This window comes from Drosophila arizonae, chromosome 2 (assembly GCF_054131065.1).
Source record: "Drosophila arizonae isolate 15081-1271.41 chromosome 2, UAZ_ARI_1.0, whole genome shotgun sequence".
Lineage (NCBI taxonomy): Eukaryota > Metazoa > Arthropoda > Insecta > Diptera > Drosophilidae > Drosophila > Drosophila arizonae.
In genome coordinates, this window is record NC_142922.1 from 4,307,608 (window position 1) to 4,328,906 (window position 21,299).

A 21,299-nucleotide genomic window follows, 5' to 3' on the forward strand; every position below is an offset into this window, starting at 1 on the left:
GCTCAGCACTCGGCCAATATTTACATATGAAGTTGACGTGCGGCGGCAGTTGGCGGCGCCTGAAGTTGCCGCCGGATAGCATTCATTCAACTTTCCGATTGTGGGAGAGTGCGTAAGAAAGCTTTTGGATACAGTAGCGCCGCTTAAGACGCTTTCGAAAGGGGGTTTCTTCAAGTTGTGTTAAAGATAACGGAAACGACAATTGTTGCTGATGAATGGCAAACAACATTTTCTTTTATTTGCGTTTGCTCTCTTCTGGCGCTTGATCAAGGCTCACTAAGAAAAGGAATAGTGTAAGGGAGACAACAGTATAATTTGCATGATGGCCTTTATTTTGAATGCTTTCATCTTTGTATATGTGCGAGTGAGATCAACAGATTCCTTAAGCACAACCCGCCTGCAATACAGGAAACAACATGTGTGTAAGCGAGACAATGAATATTAATACTTGCTTGCACTTAGATCACTGCTGTTGTAAGGAGTTAACATTACGATTGCAGAATGTTGACATAAACTCATTTGCTGTATGAATGTGTGCGCTATTAACAACATGAATGTATATGTGAACGACGCAAACAGCTTTAACACTTGTTTGGGAGAATATTAGTAAACAGGATAGATAATACGAAAAAACATATGCTAATAAGAATAGCTGGCAAATGGTCTTTATATTTATGTACATACACACATATATACACATATGAAGTTATGCATGTGTAGATGCAGCGAGATCTCGGGTATTAGTCCAAATACATATTCCAAAAATTGTAATTAAATCCCATTTACTAAAAAATGTTTAAATATTTTTAAAATTTTGCCAGTTAATATATAACGTACATAAATTTTACAAATAATTATGAATAAATATTTAAAATATTCAATAATCATGCTCAAAGTCCATATTGATTTATTATAATATATATTATTTAATATTTAATTTCTGAAATATGTTTTTATTAGGGCTGCCCGTATTCAGGCAACTAGACTTCATTCACAAGTTGGACAACAAGTGAGTCTCCTCGGCAGGCAGGTTAGGACAAACAACAAACTTGGTGCGCCTGCTCGGTTGTCCACGGCAACGCTCGAGCCGCACTGGCTACGACGTCCTAATAAACAGACAAAGTTCCACCTGCCAAGGAGTCGTAGACGGTTGGCAGCACCTCGTAAAGACACTCGAGTGTTACGGTTCAGGTGTTAAAGAACTATGAGTCAAGACAATGTGACGTGGGCGCGCGGAAAACAAATAGCGAAATAAAATAGCAAGGCAGAACGTATTATTCGCAACTATCGTAACATAGCACCTGCCTCACCTGCCTCGGCCACCTCCTGAGCGAAACGAAAAGCAGTGGGCGAAATGGGTTCAGTGGTTCAGCTATCGGCTAACCCGTCGTCGGTGTCCCACATCTCATCATCAGTAAAGTGTCGGAAACGTAGCGAGAAATCAAATTCAGTGAACCCAGTAGTCGGTGAATGAAGCGTCCCGCCTACGGGAACACTTCATGAAAATTTGTATTAGCTCGCATGTACTCTCCATAATACAACTGGATAAAGACATATACAGTAAATATTAGTTAGTCATATTTTCTAAAAAAAAAAACAAAAAATAAATAAATCCTGGAACGTATCGAATAAATAAATAAAAAAGTCTTGATCTAGCCGGGATTGTGTAGCTTATACAAAACAACAAAATGACTGAGCCGCCGGTTAACTCTGAGGAGGACTCTTATATGGAGGAGTCTTTTGATGAAGAAGTGCCCTCCGATGTGGAGGAGGAACAGGAGTATGAGGAGGATATTGATAATGAGAGCGATACACATAGCGACACCGACGTCGAGGCTGAGTATTTGCGTGGAAATGTAAGTGAAAAAACAACAACAAAAACAACAACACCAACAACACCAACTCCGGTTGAAAGCCAAGAGCTGTCGGAGCTGACCATCAAAGAGTTTAGCCTCAACTACACCAACCCACTGACCCCACAGCCACATGCACGCCGTCAACAGTTGTATTCCAAGCGCTCAGGCGGAGGAAGCGGCTTCGCTCGCCAAACCCATGTGAAGTATGACAGCTCCTCGTCCGAGGACGACGAGTCCGTGGTTGTCACCCAAACTGTGGCCGAAGTGAACTCATCCACACTGAACCCTGAGCAGACAGACGATGAATCCATATCAGTGCGCACATTGATACCGAAGAGCGCTAAGCATCTGGAAGAAGGGGACTCGGATGAACTAACCGAAGTCGAGGACGAAATGGAAGATGAGCTGGCTGCTGAGGACGAGATCGAGTCGGAAAATGAGTTTGATGGCAAAGACTTGGCTGCCGAGATTGACAACGATGGGAAAGATGAAGAAACAAAGTGCCTACTAGCAGACGAAGAAGACGTGGATGAAGAGGAGGCTGAGGAAGAGGAGGATGGGCACGCACAGGATAATCAGGACTTGCATCTCAACATGGATCTGGTTGACATCGCCGATGGCTCCGACGGCAGCGACAGTGAGATGGACTCCTCACGCAACACCGACCCCGAACTGGATGGCATAACCAACTATAAGAAACTGAAGCGCGGTCCTCAGTACCATCCGAATTTGCCGAGGAAGCCGATTGTTGATGCCAATGCACCAGTATTTCCCAAGCTGGAGAGCATCTACGACGATAATGGCGAGGAGGTCTATAAGCTGGAAGACGATGTGCCTGTACCGGGCGATCCGCTCAATGTCAAGTATCTGGAACAGCAAATGACTGAAATGTCTGAGATGATCATGAAGACATTTCGCCTGAGCGGCGGCTCCGCTGACAACAGTGCACTGGAGCAGCTGGCACTGGCCACCAAGCTGATGAAGAAGCACGGCAAACCAAAGTCATTGCCAGTAGATGGAGAGCCCCAATCCCTGGAGTCCTCCAAGTCTACCCCGACCACAATGCGCTCAGAGCAGCAAATCGGACGCCGCAGCTGCCGCTGCCCCTCGAGCACTGATGTCACTCAGCCCGGGGACGGGAACAAGCTATTGATGGATGAATGCGGCCAGGGCGATGGCCTATTGCGCTATCCACACATGAAGCAGACTCAGTCGGCTCGCATGCTCAGCTCAACGCCCAGCTGCCTGCGCAGCGAGACCAGCGGCTTTCACGTAGATGTGCGACGTCCACGCTCAGTCGCCTCCTCCGAGGTCAAGTAAGTGCAGAGTGAGCTACTTTACCTACCTTACGCATTACAACTCAAATCTGCTTTACAGCTATAAGAATCTGGGACGCAAGAGCTTCAGCTTCACCAATCCGCAGGTGCGCGAGATCGAGCGCCAGAATAACATTTTATTGAAGAAAATGATGAACGTGAAACCGACAATAAAGCCAACTGTCAATATGGTCAAATCCAATACCAATCTCCAAGCTAAGGTAGGCGTATACAAAACACATTTATATATGTACATACATATCGATCTATCTCTACATAGAATCAAGGGCCGCCTGTAGCACGCCGCACTACCGCCGCCGTCAACCGCAAGAAGTACCAAAGGCAGATTGACTTGGACAACGATGTGTTGAAGCGCAAGCTGGAGGCCGTGGGATCGCGCCGACCCATATTCAAGTGAGCTAGCTCATCAGCCAGTTGTTGATTTTGCATTGATATCCAAAATATTATAATTTTAGAAATGTTTAAAGCGAATTTACAAAATTAAAATTTTATGCAAGTTAATGACTATGATTGTGAAAATATATATATTAATATCTATGTGTGAATGAGTATCAAAGGTCGTTATAAATTTCTAGTGTGAATGTAAAAACACATATAGCAGAAATTTAAATTAAAACTTTGGAAATAAAATTTGAAGTAAATGTTAGTATTGTATAATCTAATTTGTCTTCAATTGGGGGGTTCTCACAGGGTCACCTCATTGATCTTGGTCAGGAAGGTTTCGCCCAACGCTTTGACAGCCTTGAATGCAGTCTCTCCATTTTGCTCCTTGAACTCGGCCTCGTTCTTCAGTTTTGTCTGCTCGCGCTGCTCTATTTCCCTATATATGACTTGACCAATCTGAAAGGATTTGGATATTGATATTATTGATATTATTGCGAAACAAGCTTCTGCTTAGAATACTCACATAAACATCTATAGCCGCATACATCAGTTGATTCTCGTCCAGCGGTATCACATGCCATTTGCTCATGCGCACCTTTTTGCTCTTGTCCATTGCCTTCTTGGCTATGAAATTGGCCAATCTCTCCAGGCTCCATCTGCCGCCCGTCTCGCACACCTCATTGCACCACACGCCCAAATCGACGCACTTCTCGATCAGCGGCTCAGCCGCTACCTCAGGAAAGTCGCGTGCCAATTTCCGGAAATCGCTAGAAGTTTGAATATATATCATATATATTAGTGAACAGCGTGTATTTGAAATATATAGGTAAATATACTTAGAGTAATCTAGCCTAAGTCTCACCTGCTTCACGTTCATTCTAACAACTAGTCGGTTACTCCCTAATCTTATTCTCTATATGTATACTCCACACTTACGCCTTTATATTCACGCCATGCAGCCGTACTTTGGGATGATTTATGAGTGCGACCAGCGCAGCTGGAATCTTCTTTAGTTTGCTTAGCTGATACACATAGCAGCAGCGCTCATCGACGCAAATTTGTATGACGGATGACTTGCCGGGCCCTGTTTGAAAAGAGAAAGGCCACTCCATATCAAAGGCCATGGGCACAATTTCAGTGTGCGTTTGCTGATCCACCCACTGCCTGAGAAATCAAAATATCAATCAATATATAAATACATATTAATATCTAATTACATGTCGGCACTTACATGACCTCATCTGCCGAGGCGGCAATCTCTTGACTTTCCGTGAAATATTTGATGGCACCACGATACTTTATGAAAGGCAACTTCTCTGGAATTTCCTTCTCCGGTGAGGGCGTTCCAACATCTGCCATGGAGCGTGTGCTACGCGTCACTCGAGTGCTGCGGCGCTTGGGTGGATTCTCTACCTCGGCGTTTTCTTTGTCTTTCACCTACATTGGGATATCTCAGTTATATCAGCTGATCTGCAGTCAACTATTTGCTTACTATTTCTGGCGTATCCAAATTCTTTCGTTTATTAGCAATTGCACTTTGTTCCTTTACGACTCTTTTTGGCTTCGGCTTTTCCTCCTTAACAGATATTTTCTTTAACGAAATAAAACTTAACTTAGTGTATTCTACTATTATATTTAATTTGTAATACATACTTCTTCTGACACCACATTTTTTGTTGATTTTATCGGCATTTTAATTATATATTTATCCATGCCCTCTTTGATAAGTTTGTTTACAATAAATTGCCGCCAAAACACTTTACAGTGTTGATAAGTGCTTGCAATAATTACTCCGCTCAGTTTCCAATATGTTGCACTTGTCATAGCGATAGTTGAACATCGTTTGATGAACAGCTAATAGCTATAATTGCTCATGAACCTATATTTATATATAAGAGGCACACAAATGTTAAACATTTTTGTAAATTATCAAATTGTTTTAACTATGATGTTCAACTTGATTTAAAAACGCTTTGCTCTTGACAATACTATCGAAGGCTATCGCGTTTTAACAGCTGTTATGCTCATTTTGGTGCTGTTCAATAACAGCGCGGCTAAATGTTAAAGTTATAGATGCCAAAAACATATGTTTCGGCGCCTAGACTGGCATAACTTTATTTATTTTCAATTTAAAAACTTAAATTAATCATACTGTCAAGATGTCTACAACGGTGGGTGCCCATTATATATCAGAGAAGGTATCTCAGGTCCGTTGGCTGCCAGAGAAGCTGACGAAGAGCGAACGCTTCGTGACCGGCACATGGGACATGGATACAAATTTTGTGCGCGTCTGGCGCCTCTATGCGAATCCATATGCAGAGAATGTGGAGCACACACCACGTTGCAACGACAAGATGGCAATTGAGGGCGATGTCACGGGCATAGAGTTTGTCAATGATGATACTTTTGCAGTGGGCTGCAGCGACGGTAAGCGAAAGAAACTATAAAGATATTCTCATTCATATATAATATTTTGCTGCCTGCAGGTCGTCTTAGCTTATTTAACGTGCATCGAGCCGTCGAGGAGGATCAAATCCGACGAACAGCACACAGCGAACGTCTACACTATTACAAATGCAGTCAAGCAAATGCGCCCTGCACAGCAATTTCGGTATACGGCACGGACATCGCGACCGTGGGCGAGGATGGACGCCTCAACGTGCTGAGTGCCAACAATTTGAGGCAGGTGAAGCGCACCATTGAGGCGGACAGCATGAGTCTACTGGCCGCCTCCTTTGTCAACCAGAATCAGGTTGTGACGGCCAATCGAATGGGCGTCATTCGCTTGTTCGATGTGCGCACGGCGAGCGATGGGCAACCGACAATCTCATTTATGGCCGCCAGCCAGGATTCGAAAAGCTCGAACTTTGTCTCGGCCATAGTCACGCATCCCATGCAACAGCACATACTCATCTGTGGCAGTGAGGAGGGCTCCATTACGGTCTGGGATCTGCGGCATCTGAATTTTCCAGCTTCCTACTTGAGTGCCCATAACACGTCCATTACGGACATTGGATTTCATCGCCAAGATCCCTCTAAGCTATTCACTGCAGCGGAGGGAGGTGAAGTGTGGATGTGGTCGGATAACAAGCACCTTATTGATGCCAGCCAGACTGATAGCAGCAGTGCCTGGCTAGCCGGCGACCGATTGCGTTCCCTGGTGAATGTCGATGGCATCTTGACCAACATACGCAAAGCAATCAATTCATTCGATGTCCATGGCTCCAGACTGATCTGTGGCAGCGACTCAGAAGCCGTTTATATTATCAACGATGTTTAAGGATTGCCCAATTTCTATTCCAGTTCAAATACATTTGTAATATTCTATTTTTAAACCAACTTTGTGTTTGCTTAATATGTTAAGATAATTTGAAGTTGGAATCGTATTCATTTGGCAGAATAATTTCAAATGCAGTGATAACTGATGACTTATGGCAAATATCTAATGACTTATGGCTGATAACTAAACTAATATTTTGTGGCTGATTTCTGTGAACTCAAGATTAATTATGATTGCTAATGACTGATGTCTGATGTCTAATGACTGCTCACTGAAGAACTGATGCCTAATGAACTGATATTTACGCATTCACCAGCTCCAATAATACTTAAGAATAATAATAATAATAATATACAATATTTGACTGGTATAATTCACATACTAGTCTATTTCAAAGGATAAAGTCCATCAAACCCGTTGACAAGTTTTGAGCTTTGTTTGAATTCGAAATATCCCCAACTTGATAATGCCTTATTTTCAAACGCATTTCGATGAAAATTGAACGGAATTGAACAGGTTTTATACACAGTCCATATTCATTGGAAAATCACGTTATTAGTATTTTTATTTTATTTTATTTTTTTAAATATATTTTATGCATTTTATTTTCAGTATTCGCAAAATTGGCTTAAATCAAAGCACCTGTCTTACATAATATATGGCTAAGAATACAGCTACAATTAAATATACAATGTCTTATATATATTATATTTATATATTTATCTGGGTGCTGTGTGGGAGCTACATAAGCGTAGTCAAGAATATGAAGCTACAAAATTCTGATTCAATATGAAAATTTTAAAAGATTTAAAAATTAAATTCAAAATCATAATAAAATATTCAATATTCCATTCAGAAGAAAAATTATCATAAAAAATGATGAAAAACTGGGCTGCTTTTTAAAATAGTTTTCTCGTTTTCAAATAATTGAAAATATTCTTTAGTTTTAAACAGATTTTTGTGGATTTGTAGTTCATATTCATTGTTTCATTGCCTAGGTTTGTGTCTGACTTAAGGTAATATTTCTAATCGTTGGCTAATTTTGGATAGATTTATGCGTGTTTTTCAACTACCATATACATACACATATGCGCTATTCTAACTATTCCATCAATACATTGACATTAGTATATACGTATGTATGTATTTCTATGCTAAGTGAATAATAAATACAAAATTATTTCTGGCTCCTTTTAGATATTTACACTTATGCGATTAGGCCTCAATTAGTTTTTGTTTTATAATCTTTCATTTTGTTTTTTTTTAATTTCAATTTAACTTTGAGCATTTACGATTGGAAATATCTCGGGGACTGGATTTATCTGGAACTGTATTATCTTCGAGTCATTCCCAACTCTAATAGAATCGTTCGAATTTGGGCGGCTTGTTGAGTGCGCAGAAATAATACCCGGAATAGTTTTGTGTGGGTGGAGTATAGTCGCCGATGCCGTAATTCCCATATTCATAGTTCGCCAAATGTGCGTGGGCGTGGTGATGCATATGTGTGTGCGGATACGGATGCGGATGTGGGTGTGCGTGTGCGTGTGAGTGAGAGTGCGTGTGCGGAGGGTGATAATGCTGAAAACCGCCTGCACTGCGCGGCTTTTGTCATGTGAGAAGAGCACCACCAATGCCGGCAGAGCCACCGTTGCCACCATTGCCACTGCCGCTGCCGTTCGAGTTGTTGCCGTGAACGCGCATGTGCCGATTCAGGTTGCCCGATTGCGAGAATCTAGACGAATTTGGGGTTACGTTTAATTGGGAGTGATTCCAGTTGGGCGGCTTCCAGTGCAGCCGGGGAACACTCACCTGAGCAAACACAATTTACATTGGTAGGGCTTCTCGCCGCTGTGGATGCGCAGATGCTTGGTCAGCGTGGAGCTGTCCGAGAAGGACTTCTTGCAGGAGGAGCAGCGATAGGGCCGCTCGCCGGAATGGGTTCGCATGTGCGTGGTTACGCTGGAACTTTGCGAGAAACGTCTATCACAAATGGGACAGCGGAACGGCTTCTGTCCGGTATGTGTGCGTACGTGGGCCGTCAGATTGGCGGCCTGTGAGAAGCTCTTGTTGCAGTCCGGACATCGGTACGGCCGTTCGCCGGAATGGGTACGCAAGTGCGTCTTCAATGTGCTCGGCCTCGCATACGTCTTGCCGCACAGCCGACATAGATTCGGCTTCATATCACCGCCGGCACTGCCCTCGCCATCAGCATCGCCATCCTCGATGCTCTCCTCCTCATCCTCGAAGGCGGACAGCCCGAGACTCAGTGCTGCTGCCTGATAGCTGGGACTCTTGTGTGGCGGCGTATAGCTCTGCCCGCCACCCGTCGCATAGTAGCCCAGCGCGGCGGCTGTGCTGGAGGCGGGCGGCGAGGGCGTCGACTCCTTGTCGGCCAGCGTGGGCAGAGCGCTGAGCGCACTCGGCGGCGGAGCGCGAAAGTCTGCCGTGAAGGAGTAGGTGGCCGAGGCCGGATAGTGCGTGGGACTCAGTAGCGGCGGATAGAGCACATTGACCGCCGCCGAGGAGCTGTTCGGCGGCGTCCAATTCATCTGGGAGCACGGCATGGGCACCGCACCCGCATCGGCGCCGTAGCCATGATGCATGGTCATGTTCATGCTCACATTGACACTCATGCTGGGATACATGGGCGGTGCACTGGCATTGGTGGCCGCCTCGTAGTAGCAACCGCTGCCCGACCCCGAGCCACTCCCGCCGACGAGCGGCCCGTTCCCAATGCCGGTGCTGTGGCCGTGGAGCGCGTTGCCACCGTGCGATGCCTGCTGCAAGTGCTGCGACTGCAGCTGATGGGAATGTGTGGACGACTGTGTGTGCGGCTGCTGCTGCTGCTGGTTCTGTTGCTGGTGCTGGTGCTGGTGCTGGTACTGCTGCTGATGGTGGTGCTGACTGCCTGTGGGTGAGATCAGCATCTGGTGCGGATGCACGGTGTAGGAGAGCGAGGCCTGGTGCGGATTGCTGGCGAAATTGTAGGACGCGCCGCAGGGCGAGAACGGGAAGAGGCTGGGCAGCGGATCGATGTCTAGCGGCGGTAGGCCCGGAAACGTGGATGCCATCTCGTCGGTGCTCCAGTAGCTGCCGTTGCCGGTCAGCGAGGCGACGCTGTTGCTGTTGTTGTTGCTGCTGCTGCTATTGTTGTTGTTGTTGTTGTTGTTGCTGCTGCTGCTGGCCGGCGGCGTGGTATTGATCTGGCCGCTCAGCACACCAATGGTCGGATCGAAGCAGCCGCCGCAATCGAAGTCGCTGCTGGTCAGCGAGGAGATGGGCAGGGCGGTGTTGCCTTGGCAGGATAAGCAGCCGACGCAGGATGCAGCGCACTCTTGCTGCAGTGGACGCAAAAGATGCCGCGCAGGAGGAGAGAAATAAAAAATGAAAATGAAAAAATCAAAAAACCACTTCAAGCACCGGTGGCAAGTGAATCGATTGCGAAGCGCGTCAATGTACCTGCGGACTGTCCAGCGCCAGGCCGAATAATGGATTATTGGGCACATAGCCCGTTTCTGGTTCCACAGGACCTCCGTTTGAGACATCGCACGATATGTACATAGCTCCACCCTCTTGATCTTCCAGGGAATCTGCGCAGGAGAGCAAATCATTTAGCATCATTGGAAAACTGCCAGCAAGCAATGCCCGTGCATTTCACACAGTTCACAACTGGCTGCGGACCACTGTGCGCCGCGCTAAACTCCGCCCCTAAACACATTCAAGCACAGACACACACACACACACACAAGCATGCACACTCACACACACACACACAGAACAGACGCGAGCAAATAAGCGCACGCGACGCCATTTGCTTTGCCTATGCTCTTTGCTCTCGCTCTCTCTTTGTGCTTCTCTTTCTTTCATATATCCTCGTTGGCTTTGCATCCGTATTTGGATTTTGGAAACTCACCCAGAATTATGTTCAAGAGTTTGGAACCTTTAAATAACAATCCCATGACATGACTCCAGCTGATTTTTGCGTTTTATTTCTTGTTTTTCTACGTTTCATTTTGTCGCATCAATTTCCATTTCCAGCTGCAAAAGTTGAACACAAATATTGAATTTATTTAGTCGAATATGTGAGTTCAATTATAATTGTAATTTATATACATATATTGTAAAGTATTAAATTATACATATATCCTTAAAAATATCTATAAAATGTAGATTAGGTTAAATATTAAAAAAAATATTTTTTGAATTTTTAAAAAATCAAGAAAGATTTTTTTAAAATCCGACTCTGAAGCTAGAAATTTTTTTTTCTGTATTTTTATTTATTTATTTATTTTTTGTTTTTTCTTTTCTTTATTTTTGCGTACGTTTTGGGCTGCTGTGATATCACCGGATTTTGTTCCCATAAGTTTCCTTATGGTATCTTAAAGGACTACTTCTTCCCTTTAATCCATTTACAAATTTTATTTTACAAAGTTTTGGTCAGAATATTTAAAATATACTATATTATATACAATAAAATATATTATATATAATAAAATATTATATACATTAAAATATTTTCAATTAATTTTAAAAGAAATCCTCTTCAAAAGCCTAATCGGCTACTTGAGTACTACTTGAGCCCAATAAGCTTCTATGAATATATACATACATATAAATTATATATCAATAGTTATTTGAGGTATATGCATATGAATATACATATATGCAGATATTTGTAGATATTATAATTTTATTTTAAAATAATGATATCAACTTTTAATGTAAGAATGTAAACTTATTGATTTTAAGAATTTAATTTTAAATAAAAATAAAATCATTAAAAAATAAATCAAATAAATTAAAAACAAAAACAAAATATTCCAGCTTGTATGTACATTATGAATATAAAATAAAAATGTACAAACATATCCTGATCTCCCATTTTCAATGAGTTCATGATCTATAATTATGAAACTATTTATGTATATGAACTTAAATTACGTCTACATACATTCCATTTCATCAAATAAGTTTTGATATTTTGATTTCTAAAGAACTTAGAATTTTATCAAGAATTTTATGTATTGTTACACAGTGAATACATATGTTAGTTAAAAGCAACAAATTCCAGAAATCGGATAATATAGGTTAATATGTCTGCAGGACTAGGACTAGGACTGTAAGCTTAGGAATTTATATTTATAAAATTCCACAGGGTTTGCTATTTTCACATTAAAGTTTATTTTAAACTTTAGAATTTCACTATAATTTAAAAATTTTATTTATTTTAAATGATCTGTATATTATATTATATTTTAATTAAATGCATTAAAATATTTTTTAGGAATTTTAGCATTTATCCAGTAGGTGTATCCATATGAATCGAAGTTCGATTTCCGAAACGAACTTTTCATCTATTGTGGCACGTTTTATGCATAATATTATTCAAAATACCAAATCGCACCTTGTTGTTAGATCAAAATGTCTCATGGTCAAAACACAGCACAGAATATAAGATTTAATTGATGGATCTTGTTGTAAATGAAACACAAATATTATATAATTTTTGAATGGCTATTCAAATCCATTCGCTTATTGGATTGTTGCTTTCTTTAGAGTTTTCACTTGCAAGTTAACGATTTGGGGGCGGGCTAGTATCGACTAGCGACTAACGACGACGAGCATAAGAAGGCGACTAATTGTCAGTTTCGGTTCGAAGTCTCTCGGCCGATATTGGCGACGATACCGTCAGAGGCGTCAGCGTCAAAGCGACAACCACAGAAGAAAAAAAAAATGCTCACTTAATTACAAACAAGCGACAAAAGGGCGCAAAAGACAACGTCAAACAATACACAGACACACACATGAGATACACACACACACACACACACACATGCACACTCTGAGCAGCCACAATGACACAAAGTGCCCAACTACTTGGCATACAATCACATGTGTGAGAGACCCTTACAGCAGCGTCTTGTTGCTGTTGTTGTTGTTATTGTTGTCGCACCCCCCTCACAGCAGCAACCACCACAAGCAGCAGCAACAACACAGACTGTACAGCAGTCAGGCAGACAGCCAGGCCGGCCGTCAGTCAGTCAGTCAGTCAGTTAGCCAACCAATGCGCTCCTCGCTCATTGTCTTGCAACCCCCTTGGCTCCATTCAACAACGCTCATTCATACGTAGCAGCAGCAGCAGCAGCAGCAACGGTGGCAGCAACTGCAGCGGCGGCAGCAGCAGCAGCAGTTTTTCAGTAGTTTTTATTTGTCACCCAATATCTTTACAGTTGGACACCAGATACAAGCGAGCCGGTTGCACAGCCCGGTCGGGCCCAGTGTCTGAGGGCAGAGGCGACCATTGATCGTCTGCTGCTTCCTTCGTTCCATTCTGTGTGGTTAAACATGTTTGCCTCTGCCGCTGCCACTGTGACAGTTCATCAAAGGCAGTCTGTCCCGCTCACACTCACACACACTCACACTCACACCTACCTTTGCTCGCTCGCTCACTCCTCTCAGCTAGCAACCCTCTCGGGCTGTGTGTATCTTGTATCTTTCTCATTTCTAGCGACCAATGACAATTGTATCTGTGCTGCGGAGCTCGACTCGGCTAAAATCCATCGATCGTTGCTCTTTCGCATAGTTACAATCAACCCGACAATTGTGAATTATTTATTGTCATTCGATATTTCGCTTTGTGGTTGTGTTTTCATTACAGAAAGCTAATAATAAGTAAGAAAAAAAATTATGAAACATTATTATTTTCACAGCGAATCGTTGCCATCGTTCGAGCTTAGTCTAGGCCTAGCAACAGAATCGTTTGCATTTACTACAGCTTTCCATTTCCCCAATTAACTTAAAATTCACAGGCATCCCATTTAACCTACAAAGAAAGGTAAGTCTGAGAGTAACCGACAATCTGATGCCCGTTACATAAATAAATATTTGAAGAGTTTATTGGTTATTCAAAAGTTGATCTCTTCTATTTAGTTCTCTGAATCTGCATTCAATATCTGATATTTAAATAATTCCATCTGACATATTCATTCAGTATGTTAGAGGATTGGGAAATACATACATAATATTCATTTACGATATTCGCAATTATGACGTAAACATAGTGTAATTAATTATAGCGCTTATAAGATATATATATATATATACAAGATATATATAAGAGATAAGATAAAATCGTTAAACAGAAATATTTTTTGAGTTAGGAATTTCTAGTTGAGTTTTTGTAAAATATCTAATCTTATTCAAGATTTACGATATTCATGGAAGTACTGTGAAGCGGCTGGGCTATACTTCTTCATAGTTTGATAATTGCTAAAAAGAAGTTTATCCGACTTTTTCTTTTCTATCATACCTTCAATAAAAATTTGATCCAAAAATATCGTAGAATTCTCTTTCTTCAAAGGACCACGTATAAATGAATATTAATTAAAAAATTAATTATATAATTAAATAATTAATTAATTTAAAAATTGAGTAATAAAATTGTTTAATATATACATAATGAAAAATTAAGCTTTTTCGAGTTCTTTACTAGAAATGTTGATTATTATATAATTATATAATGTCTCATTTCAATAAACTCGCTTTTCACTTTATCAAGCGTTCATTAAGAGAGAATTTGCGAATTAATTAAATCAGTTAAGTGTAAAGGCTTTCAGTGATTGCTGGGCTATATATGTACCTACATCATATCATTTTACCATATTGGTGGGAATTTTTAAGACCCACAGTGAACCTACAGCAACGTCGTGTGTGTTAAAAGCTTCGAGCAACATAATCAATGTCTGAGCGAATCCTGTTTTGCAGCACTTGACAGGGGATACTATGATTCAGTCATTGCATATGCAACGGATAGCAGGAGTTTCTATCCATTATATAGAGTTCAATGAACAGCAGAGTTCATGAATTTATAATATGTTGAATTGCATTATTGAATTGTTTAATGATATATGATACATATGTAAGTGAGTGATATCTAAAGAAGCAAGATCACAATGTCATATGAAGTCACTATATCATAAATGTAGCTCTATTATATTATCTTAAAAACTTAATAATTTGTACCTTTATATATGCAAATCCCTATCAATAGGGAACTCTCAATTATTCAAAATGGAAAGCTCTTAAGAGCATTCAAACTTCGGCGTACGGAAATGCCTGTTCCATCTTGTTACACTCGGCTACAAGTGAGATCAGTTTCAACTTGTCCAGGACCTGGGTCGAGCTTGAGCTCTTGCTGTGAGCCATGTTTTGCTGCCGATTGTCAGAACGCATTAGGCTCAGGATTACGGAGCATTGGAGCTGAGCTGAGCCTGGTAGCTGCCTGTCGGCTGGCTGACTGGATATCAATAACAATTTTGGCTTGTTTGCGATGATTAGAAATGATCGCTTAGGTTTCGCAAGTGTGCTCAGGTGTCAGCTGTGCATACCTGCTCGCGCCCGCCCCTAAGCGGCACTTAACTCGATTGCTTAGAAGCTTAGGCCAACAGTGCTTAATTAACCACAAAATTCTTGAAAATTATTTGCTCCGACTGTGATTTGTTACATGTATTACTAAGTGAGTGTGCAAACATTGCGGGATGCGAGCCACCACCACCAGCACCGCCATCATTATCATCGTCGTCATCATCATCATCATCAGGGTGTACCTGTTATCACACCAGTCGCATCACTATCAATTTGGATTGTGGCACGTGAATGTTTGTTTGCTTAGAGCTCAGCCTGGGTCACTATTTGATTAAAGTCTTTGCCTGGCTCTCTGGTTGCCCTGGTCGTCCTGGTGCGCCGTACAATTGTTGCCTCTACTGCTCTCTGGCGTGCCTCCTCCTGCCTCGCCTCCTCCTGCCCATGCAAATTCAGTCAGGCATTTCGTTTCATTTGCGTCGAGCTCTGTGCATTCTGTATTCTTATTCTCTGTGCGCTCTGTGCGTTTGGGCGGGGCTTCAAAAATCAATGAAATACTTTTCGAGTGGCACTCGTGAGGCTTCCCAAGCACTGGCTACGCTTTGCCTTTACATTAATATGTCGGGTAGTCGAAGTCACTCAACATGCCAAATCTCACAATAGTTAACACATTCCAATCGAAATGCCAGCTCACATTTAGTCTAATTATGTTTCTCTTTAATGGAATTATTTTATGAATATATTTTGTTTAATATATATATCATTTATTAATTTGCTGTCGAATTGATAGGCTCTTTCAAATCGTGTGTAGCGCACTTAAAGTGCTTTAATTTATTTTTGCGTCGCTTGATTTATTTAAGACTATATTAAGTAGAATTCTATCTTTACACTATGAAATATTTGGAATTATATAAAATTGTCATATTTTTGGGATTGGGATAAGAATTGAATAAATTTTTGACATAATGAAATATGTTCTTTTAAGAATAAAAAATAAGCTTATGAGAATATATAAAGAGTAAAAAAAAAATATATATAATATATAAATATTATATATTTAAATATTAAAATAAATAAGTTCTAATTTTCATAGACATGCCTACATATCAAGTCAGAGATGCGAAATGCAAAAACTAATATACTCTTATTTAAAACATATGCACGAAGCATAAAATTCATAGAGTTAGAATCACTAGGCAACGCTAGAGGGCGCTAGAGGGAGAAGAAAAACGCAAATAAGTTTCGTAAATTAATATTACTACATTCAATTAGACTTCTCAAGTGGTACAAAAGTCTAGGGAAATTAAAGAGTATCGACAACTTCTTTAATATTCGAGTAAAGAAAACAATATACAATATAAAGATATTCTCATATAAGTACTCTTTTGACTTGAAATAAATTTGAAAATGAATTTGAGCAATTGTCAGCCTTTCGGCTAGTGCGGCGCACGTCATTCGGGCTGTGTAAAGTATCGATGTCCGGCTGACAGTTGGAGGACGCAGGACACAGTAGTTGGGCTGACAGCTGGACTCGAATCGAACCTCGAGTGCGGCTCATAGCCCATTTCTTATTAAAAACCTAAGCCAGCTTATTAAACTGCGACTTATTGCTAACCGAAAGACGGCGAGGCCGAGCCAGGCCCGGCCAAGCCAGGCGACAGTTTGAGCAACTGTGCAGGACATGAGGTCCTGGTGCACAGGCCGCCCCAACGAACGACTTGAATTACAGTCAAAACTGGAACTCCGAAATATGTTTGTGGATACTACTATGAGAGCACACTTGAGTGAAGCGCGCCAAATTAAAATTGTAAGCTGATACTTTCCAGAGGGTTTCCACGTCCCTTATCAATGGCTAAAGTTCCTGAGCGAGCGGCGATAGGCAAAGGGCGAAGGAACGGGTGCTGAGGGGTGGACAGGGGTGTATGGGCGTGGCATCGACCAGGCAATGTAGCAATAAAATGTCACGTTGTCAGCTACTGTTTTACGTTGTTTACTTTTTATTAGAGAATCACTTCCGCAAACAAATGGGCCGAAGACAATTTCACACAGCAGACGCTGCAGGGGGGTAGATCATAGATAGATTCGGAGGGGGAGGGGAGTATCTATTCATGGGCAATTATCCTAGTGCCTAGCTGCGTTCGGCCACGTTTTGCCGCAAAAACCGCAAATGATTATCCTGTAAGCCTTTGGATAAATATTAAATTTCAATTATAGTCGTTAACATATTATTAGCGGGCAATCATTATCATTATCATCAGCATTGGCGCCGGGCTAATACAGAAGTCACGTGTCAACCAGCCGCCGATAATAATCGCACCCGGCACATCGGCAGCCCTCTGCGGTTGAGACAACGAGATGCGCTTGCAATTTTATCAGATTAAGGACCCTCAGCAGCCACGTCGTCCCTTGAGTATTGAGTGTATCCTTTTATTTTACTTTTTTCTTGCCCGCCCTCAACAGGTGAGAACTGCACGCACATTGTGTGAGAATCTCAATTTTTTTCGGTTGTTCGTTTTTGTGATTCTCCTTTGTGCATATGTATCAAGTTTCTCATTGACGCTGTGATTTGTCGTTTTTATTAATTCTCATGAACTGACATTGAAACTCCTGCGTAAGGAAATCATGCAAGAGCCAATAAATAACAACAAAAGTTCATTTTCCAAAAGAAATGCATTAAAGCGCAGCTATGGAACTAGTTCCTAGCCAATAAATACTAAAAATGTTAATAACAGCTTACAAACTGACTGTTGCATTAACAGCCGTGCTCAGCCATTAACAGAAGCGCTGTTAAAAATGCATTTAACAGAAAAGTTTCTTGTATTCAAATTTTAGTTCAGTTTTGAGGGCTTTAAAAGTAAATTGTCAAATATTTAAACAAAATACAAATATTATTTACTTGCGTTTATAAAAAACAGTTTGTTATTTATTTATTTAAGTGAAAACCTTAAGCTTATGATATGCTCCCCCAATTACGTTTTATATGAGTAATCAAAATTTTGTTAAACTTTTTCATGTTTTTAACGAGTACAGCTTAAATCTTGGGATCCTGGGGCGTGAGTTTCACAATCTTCACAGACTCCTCCCATATTTGACGTGCCTTTTCCATGTCCATAGCGGCAGCATTCAGTGTCGCCTCCTTGCAGTCCATGAAGTATTTGCCCGAGACATTGGCCACCTCATCGGATGTGGCCAGATAGATGGTGGTCTGGGCGCCCGCCTTGGTCGTCTTGAAGAAGCCCTTGGTGATGGCCATCATGGGTATGTTGAGGGGGAAGGGCACATTGCGCCAAATGCCCGAGTCAATCATGCCCGGATGCAAAAAGTTGACTGTGACATTGGTGCCCTCCAAGCGCTTGGCCAGCTCGCGGGCAAAGTAGATGTTGGCAAACTTCGACACGTAGTACAAGTAGGCGGCAGGGAAGGTGCCAATCGGATTCAGCTTGTTCACATTGACCGAAGCGAGGCGATACAGCTCCGAGGCGACGATAACAATGCGTGACGGTGCACTCTTCTTTAGCACATCGATGAGCAAGTGCGTCAGCAAGAAGGGCCCATAATGATTGGTGGCCATGGTCAGCTCGATGCCATCCTCGCTGGTCTGGCCGCGGAAGGCCAAGGCCATGCCGGCATTGTGAATGAGTACGTCGATCTTTGGCTCCGTCTTGACAATATCAGCCGCAAATTCGCGCACCGATTTCTGTGAGCCCAAATCGAGCTTCTTGACCACAACTTTGTTGTTGTTGGTCTCCTTGACGATCTCATCTGAAGCGAGAACAGTTGAAATTAGAGAATTTACTAAACGTTTACATATGTATACCCTACCCTTTACAGCATTTGCTCTTTCCAGGTTTCTGCATGCCATGATGATCCTAGCGCCACGTCCTGCCAGATCCTTGGCGGTCTCCTTGCCAATGCCGCTGTTGGCGCCGGTAATAATGACAGTTTTGCCTTCCATTTTAGTCTGAAATATACATATACATATATTATATATGTTTATAATATGTATATACTAATAAAAGTTTTACAGTTAGTGATGTTGGCTGTTTAGTGGACATTACCGTCTTATACCCTATACTAATTTAAATTTTGTAGGCAATGTAATGACAGTGTTCTGGTCGGTATTAAACGCGTCTCAGTTTTTTTCCTTTCTGCTTGGTCATCAACGGCGTATCTAATTGCCGACCCCCGTAGAAGCTCATAAAAAGGCCTGTGTATTGTTTTCCCCCTTCTCTCTCTCTCTCTCTCTCTCTCTCTCTCTCTCACTCTCATTTTAGAGGTAAGTGATCTCTCGACGTGTGTAATACAAATACCGTAATAGAGTCGGCTCAACTACTAATGCACAGATTACGAAAGCTAATTAAGTCTACGTCACGGCGTGGTGAACTATTTGAAAAACTAAAGCTACTCTATAAAATTCAGTATATATGATATTATATATTATAAAGATAATCTATAGTGCTCTAGCTGCATTATTTCTAGGTACACAGCATTCAAGCCATATTTGACAAGTTTGTGATGTATCAAAAGTGATGCTAGATTAGTGCCAAGCTATACCTAAAACAGAAAAGCTCATTAGTTGAACGGTTCTTAGTTCGATGATCTTAAGTTTTTGCTCATAAGTGAGAAAAATGTTCTGAGAAAGAAATAAGAAGATGCCCAGAGCAGCTATGTATATATTTAAGGTTCTGGAATACTGCAGAGCACCAGAAAGTTGTTTTCAATATATAATTTGTATTTTCTATTAATTTTCTATTATCAATAATGTTGTGAAACCTTATAATGATATTTGTGTCTCCCATATAATATATTCTTTACTTAAGTAATTCATTCATTCAAGAATGTGATCTTTCGTTAGTATTAATTACATTGTATCAAGTTTTATTAACTGTCAGGCTCCCAAAACACTTGCTTAGCTAATTATATTTCTAATTGTTTTCCGCTTGTTGAAGATCACGATCTCTGTAGATTTATAGCTAAGCATTTGACGGACGTTCGAATTTGGATAGGAACGGGGAAGAGGCTAGTGGGCGGGGTCTGTGTTTACCTCAGTGAAACAACGTCCCGCCGTAATGCGTAAATAGAATCGAATGCTCAGCAAGGTGGCCACAAAGGCCGCTGTGAGTGTTATGATGCACATATCACGGACATAATGATCGCTTGGCAACCAGGCCAAGACGAAACCCATTGCTATAAATAATATTGTGGACAGCATTATGTATAGTATATGAGTATGTATATGTCTATGCAAATTAGATTATATAATACAATGATATTCATTCAAATCGGAAATTCAAAACACGTTTTCTCGTTTAACCAGCTCAAGATGGAACCAACAGCAGCGAAGACAACGAAAGATCACAATTTGGACTTGGCTAATTTAACACTTGCCAAACGAAATCATTAACGAAACTACATAAATTGTTTATGAAGGAAACTAAATTACAAATCAATATAATATATTGGAAATTTTATACTTTCACTTTTCATATGAGCCCGATAAATAATTATGAAACGGATTTTTGATGCGCTCGTCGAGGCCAAAGCAACGCAAAGTTCATTGCCGTTACACAGGTAGGCAAAAGAAAGCCACAAATTTGTAGCTGCTGCTGCTGTTGCTTCTGTTATTGTTGTTGTTGTTGTTGTTATTGTTGTTTCCTCTTCTCAGTCTCTTCTTGTGTTTTTTCACTGTCCACGTCACTAAAAAAAAGTTGCCTGACTTGGGTACGTATTGGTTAACTGGTTACGCTCCTATGCCTCCCTAACTGCAACTTCTTCGAGCTAGAATTGACCCGATTTTTTGCTGTCTGCCTTCTTCGATTTGGCAACAAAAATGCTTTAAAAAAGTGCCTAGTCAGCCACTCACCTGTTTGATTTATATGTGAGCAATATATTTATGAGTGTATATTATATTATTGCAAACGCTGTAGGTTTGTACTTTGAACTAGCTGTGAAATTAATGCCAGATCCAAAACTCGACTCAATCACTACCTTCGCCTTGAACGCTCGCTCTGCGACTGGCTGAAGAGACGCGCAGCTGAAAGCGTCTCGCGATCGAAGCTGTGAGCATTGCTATTGTCAAAT

At 41.3% G+C, this 21,299-nt stretch overlaps 5 protein-coding genes and 1 long non-coding RNA gene across 10 annotated transcripts; 3 read left to right on the plus strand and 3 right to left on the minus strand.

Moving 5' to 3' along the window:
* Positions 1–1,515: 1,515 nt before the first annotated feature.
* hmw (hemingway) lies at positions 1,516–3,694 on the plus strand. Of its 2 annotated transcripts, XM_018000977.2 has the most exons (5): positions 1,516–1,856; positions 1,983–3,172; positions 3,234–3,393; positions 3,453–3,586; positions 3,649–3,694. In XM_018000977.2, exons 1-5 carry the CDS (start codon positions 1,689–1,691, stop codon positions 3,656–3,658), a joined length of 1,662 nt encoding a protein of 553 aa, XP_017856466.1. In that variant the 5' UTR covers positions 1,516–1,688; the 3' UTR covers positions 3,659–3,694. The 2 variants fall into 2 exon arrangements, with proteins under 2 accessions (XP_017856466.1, XP_017856467.1); XM_018000978.2 differs by having other exon boundaries at positions 3,453–3,694.
* A 4-nt stretch (positions 3,695–3,698) lies between these two features.
* Positions 3,699–5,401, minus strand: WRNexo (WRN exonuclease). Its single transcript, XM_018000980.2, has 6 exons — positions 5,231–5,401; positions 5,070–5,168; positions 4,809–5,014; positions 4,514–4,741; positions 4,101–4,344; positions 3,699–4,033 (listed from the first exon to the last, which is right to left on the minus strand). The coding sequence occupies exons 1-6, from the start codon at positions 5,399–5,401 to the stop codon at positions 3,878–3,880; spliced, it is 1,104 nt and encodes a 367-aa protein (XP_017856469.2). The 3' UTR covers positions 3,699–3,877.
* gl (glass) lies at positions 5,231–12,542 on the minus strand. The gene is made up of 5 exons (XM_018000894.2): positions 12,262–12,542; positions 10,771–10,895; positions 10,317–10,447; positions 8,667–10,195; positions 5,231–8,589 (listed from the first exon to the last, which is right to left on the minus strand). The coding sequence occupies exons 2-5, from the start codon at positions 10,814–10,816 to the stop codon at positions 8,466–8,468; spliced, it is 1,830 nt and encodes a 609-aa protein (XP_017856383.1). The 5' UTR covers positions 10,817–10,895; positions 12,262–12,542; the 3' UTR covers positions 5,231–8,465.
* On the plus strand, positions 5,737–6,912 carry Nup43 (nucleoporin 43). Its single transcript, XM_018001094.2, has 2 exons — positions 5,737–6,004; positions 6,064–6,912. Exons 1-2 carry the CDS (start codon positions 5,737–5,739, stop codon positions 6,855–6,857), a joined length of 1,062 nt encoding a protein of 353 aa, XP_017856583.1. The 3' UTR covers positions 6,858–6,912.
* Positions 12,543–18,106: 5,564 nt separating the features above from the next.
* LOC108620781 (retinol dehydrogenase 14) lies at positions 18,107–21,296 on the minus strand. Of its 4 annotated transcripts, XM_018017723.2 has the most exons (4): positions 21,082–21,238; positions 20,263–20,405; positions 19,041–19,179; positions 18,107–18,980 (listed from the first exon to the last, which is right to left on the minus strand). In XM_018017723.2, exons 2-4 carry the CDS (start codon positions 20,401–20,403, stop codon positions 18,250–18,252), a joined length of 1,011 nt encoding a protein of 336 aa, XP_017873212.1. In that variant the 5' UTR covers positions 20,404–20,405; positions 21,082–21,238; the 3' UTR covers positions 18,107–18,249. The 4 variants fall into 4 exon arrangements, with proteins under 4 accessions (XP_017873212.1, XP_089331582.1, XP_017873213.1 ...); XM_089475456.1 differs by lacking the exon at positions 20,263–20,405 and having other exon boundaries at positions 21,207–21,296; XM_018017724.2 differs by lacking the exon at positions 20,263–20,405 and having other exon boundaries at positions 21,082–21,240.
* LOC149270215 (uncharacterized) lies at positions 20,307–20,689 on the plus strand. The gene is made up of 2 exons (XR_016271251.1): positions 20,307–20,446; positions 20,536–20,689. It is a non-coding gene; the product is annotated as an uncharacterized LOC149270215 (long non-coding RNA).
* Positions 21,297–21,299: the final 3 nt, after the last annotated feature.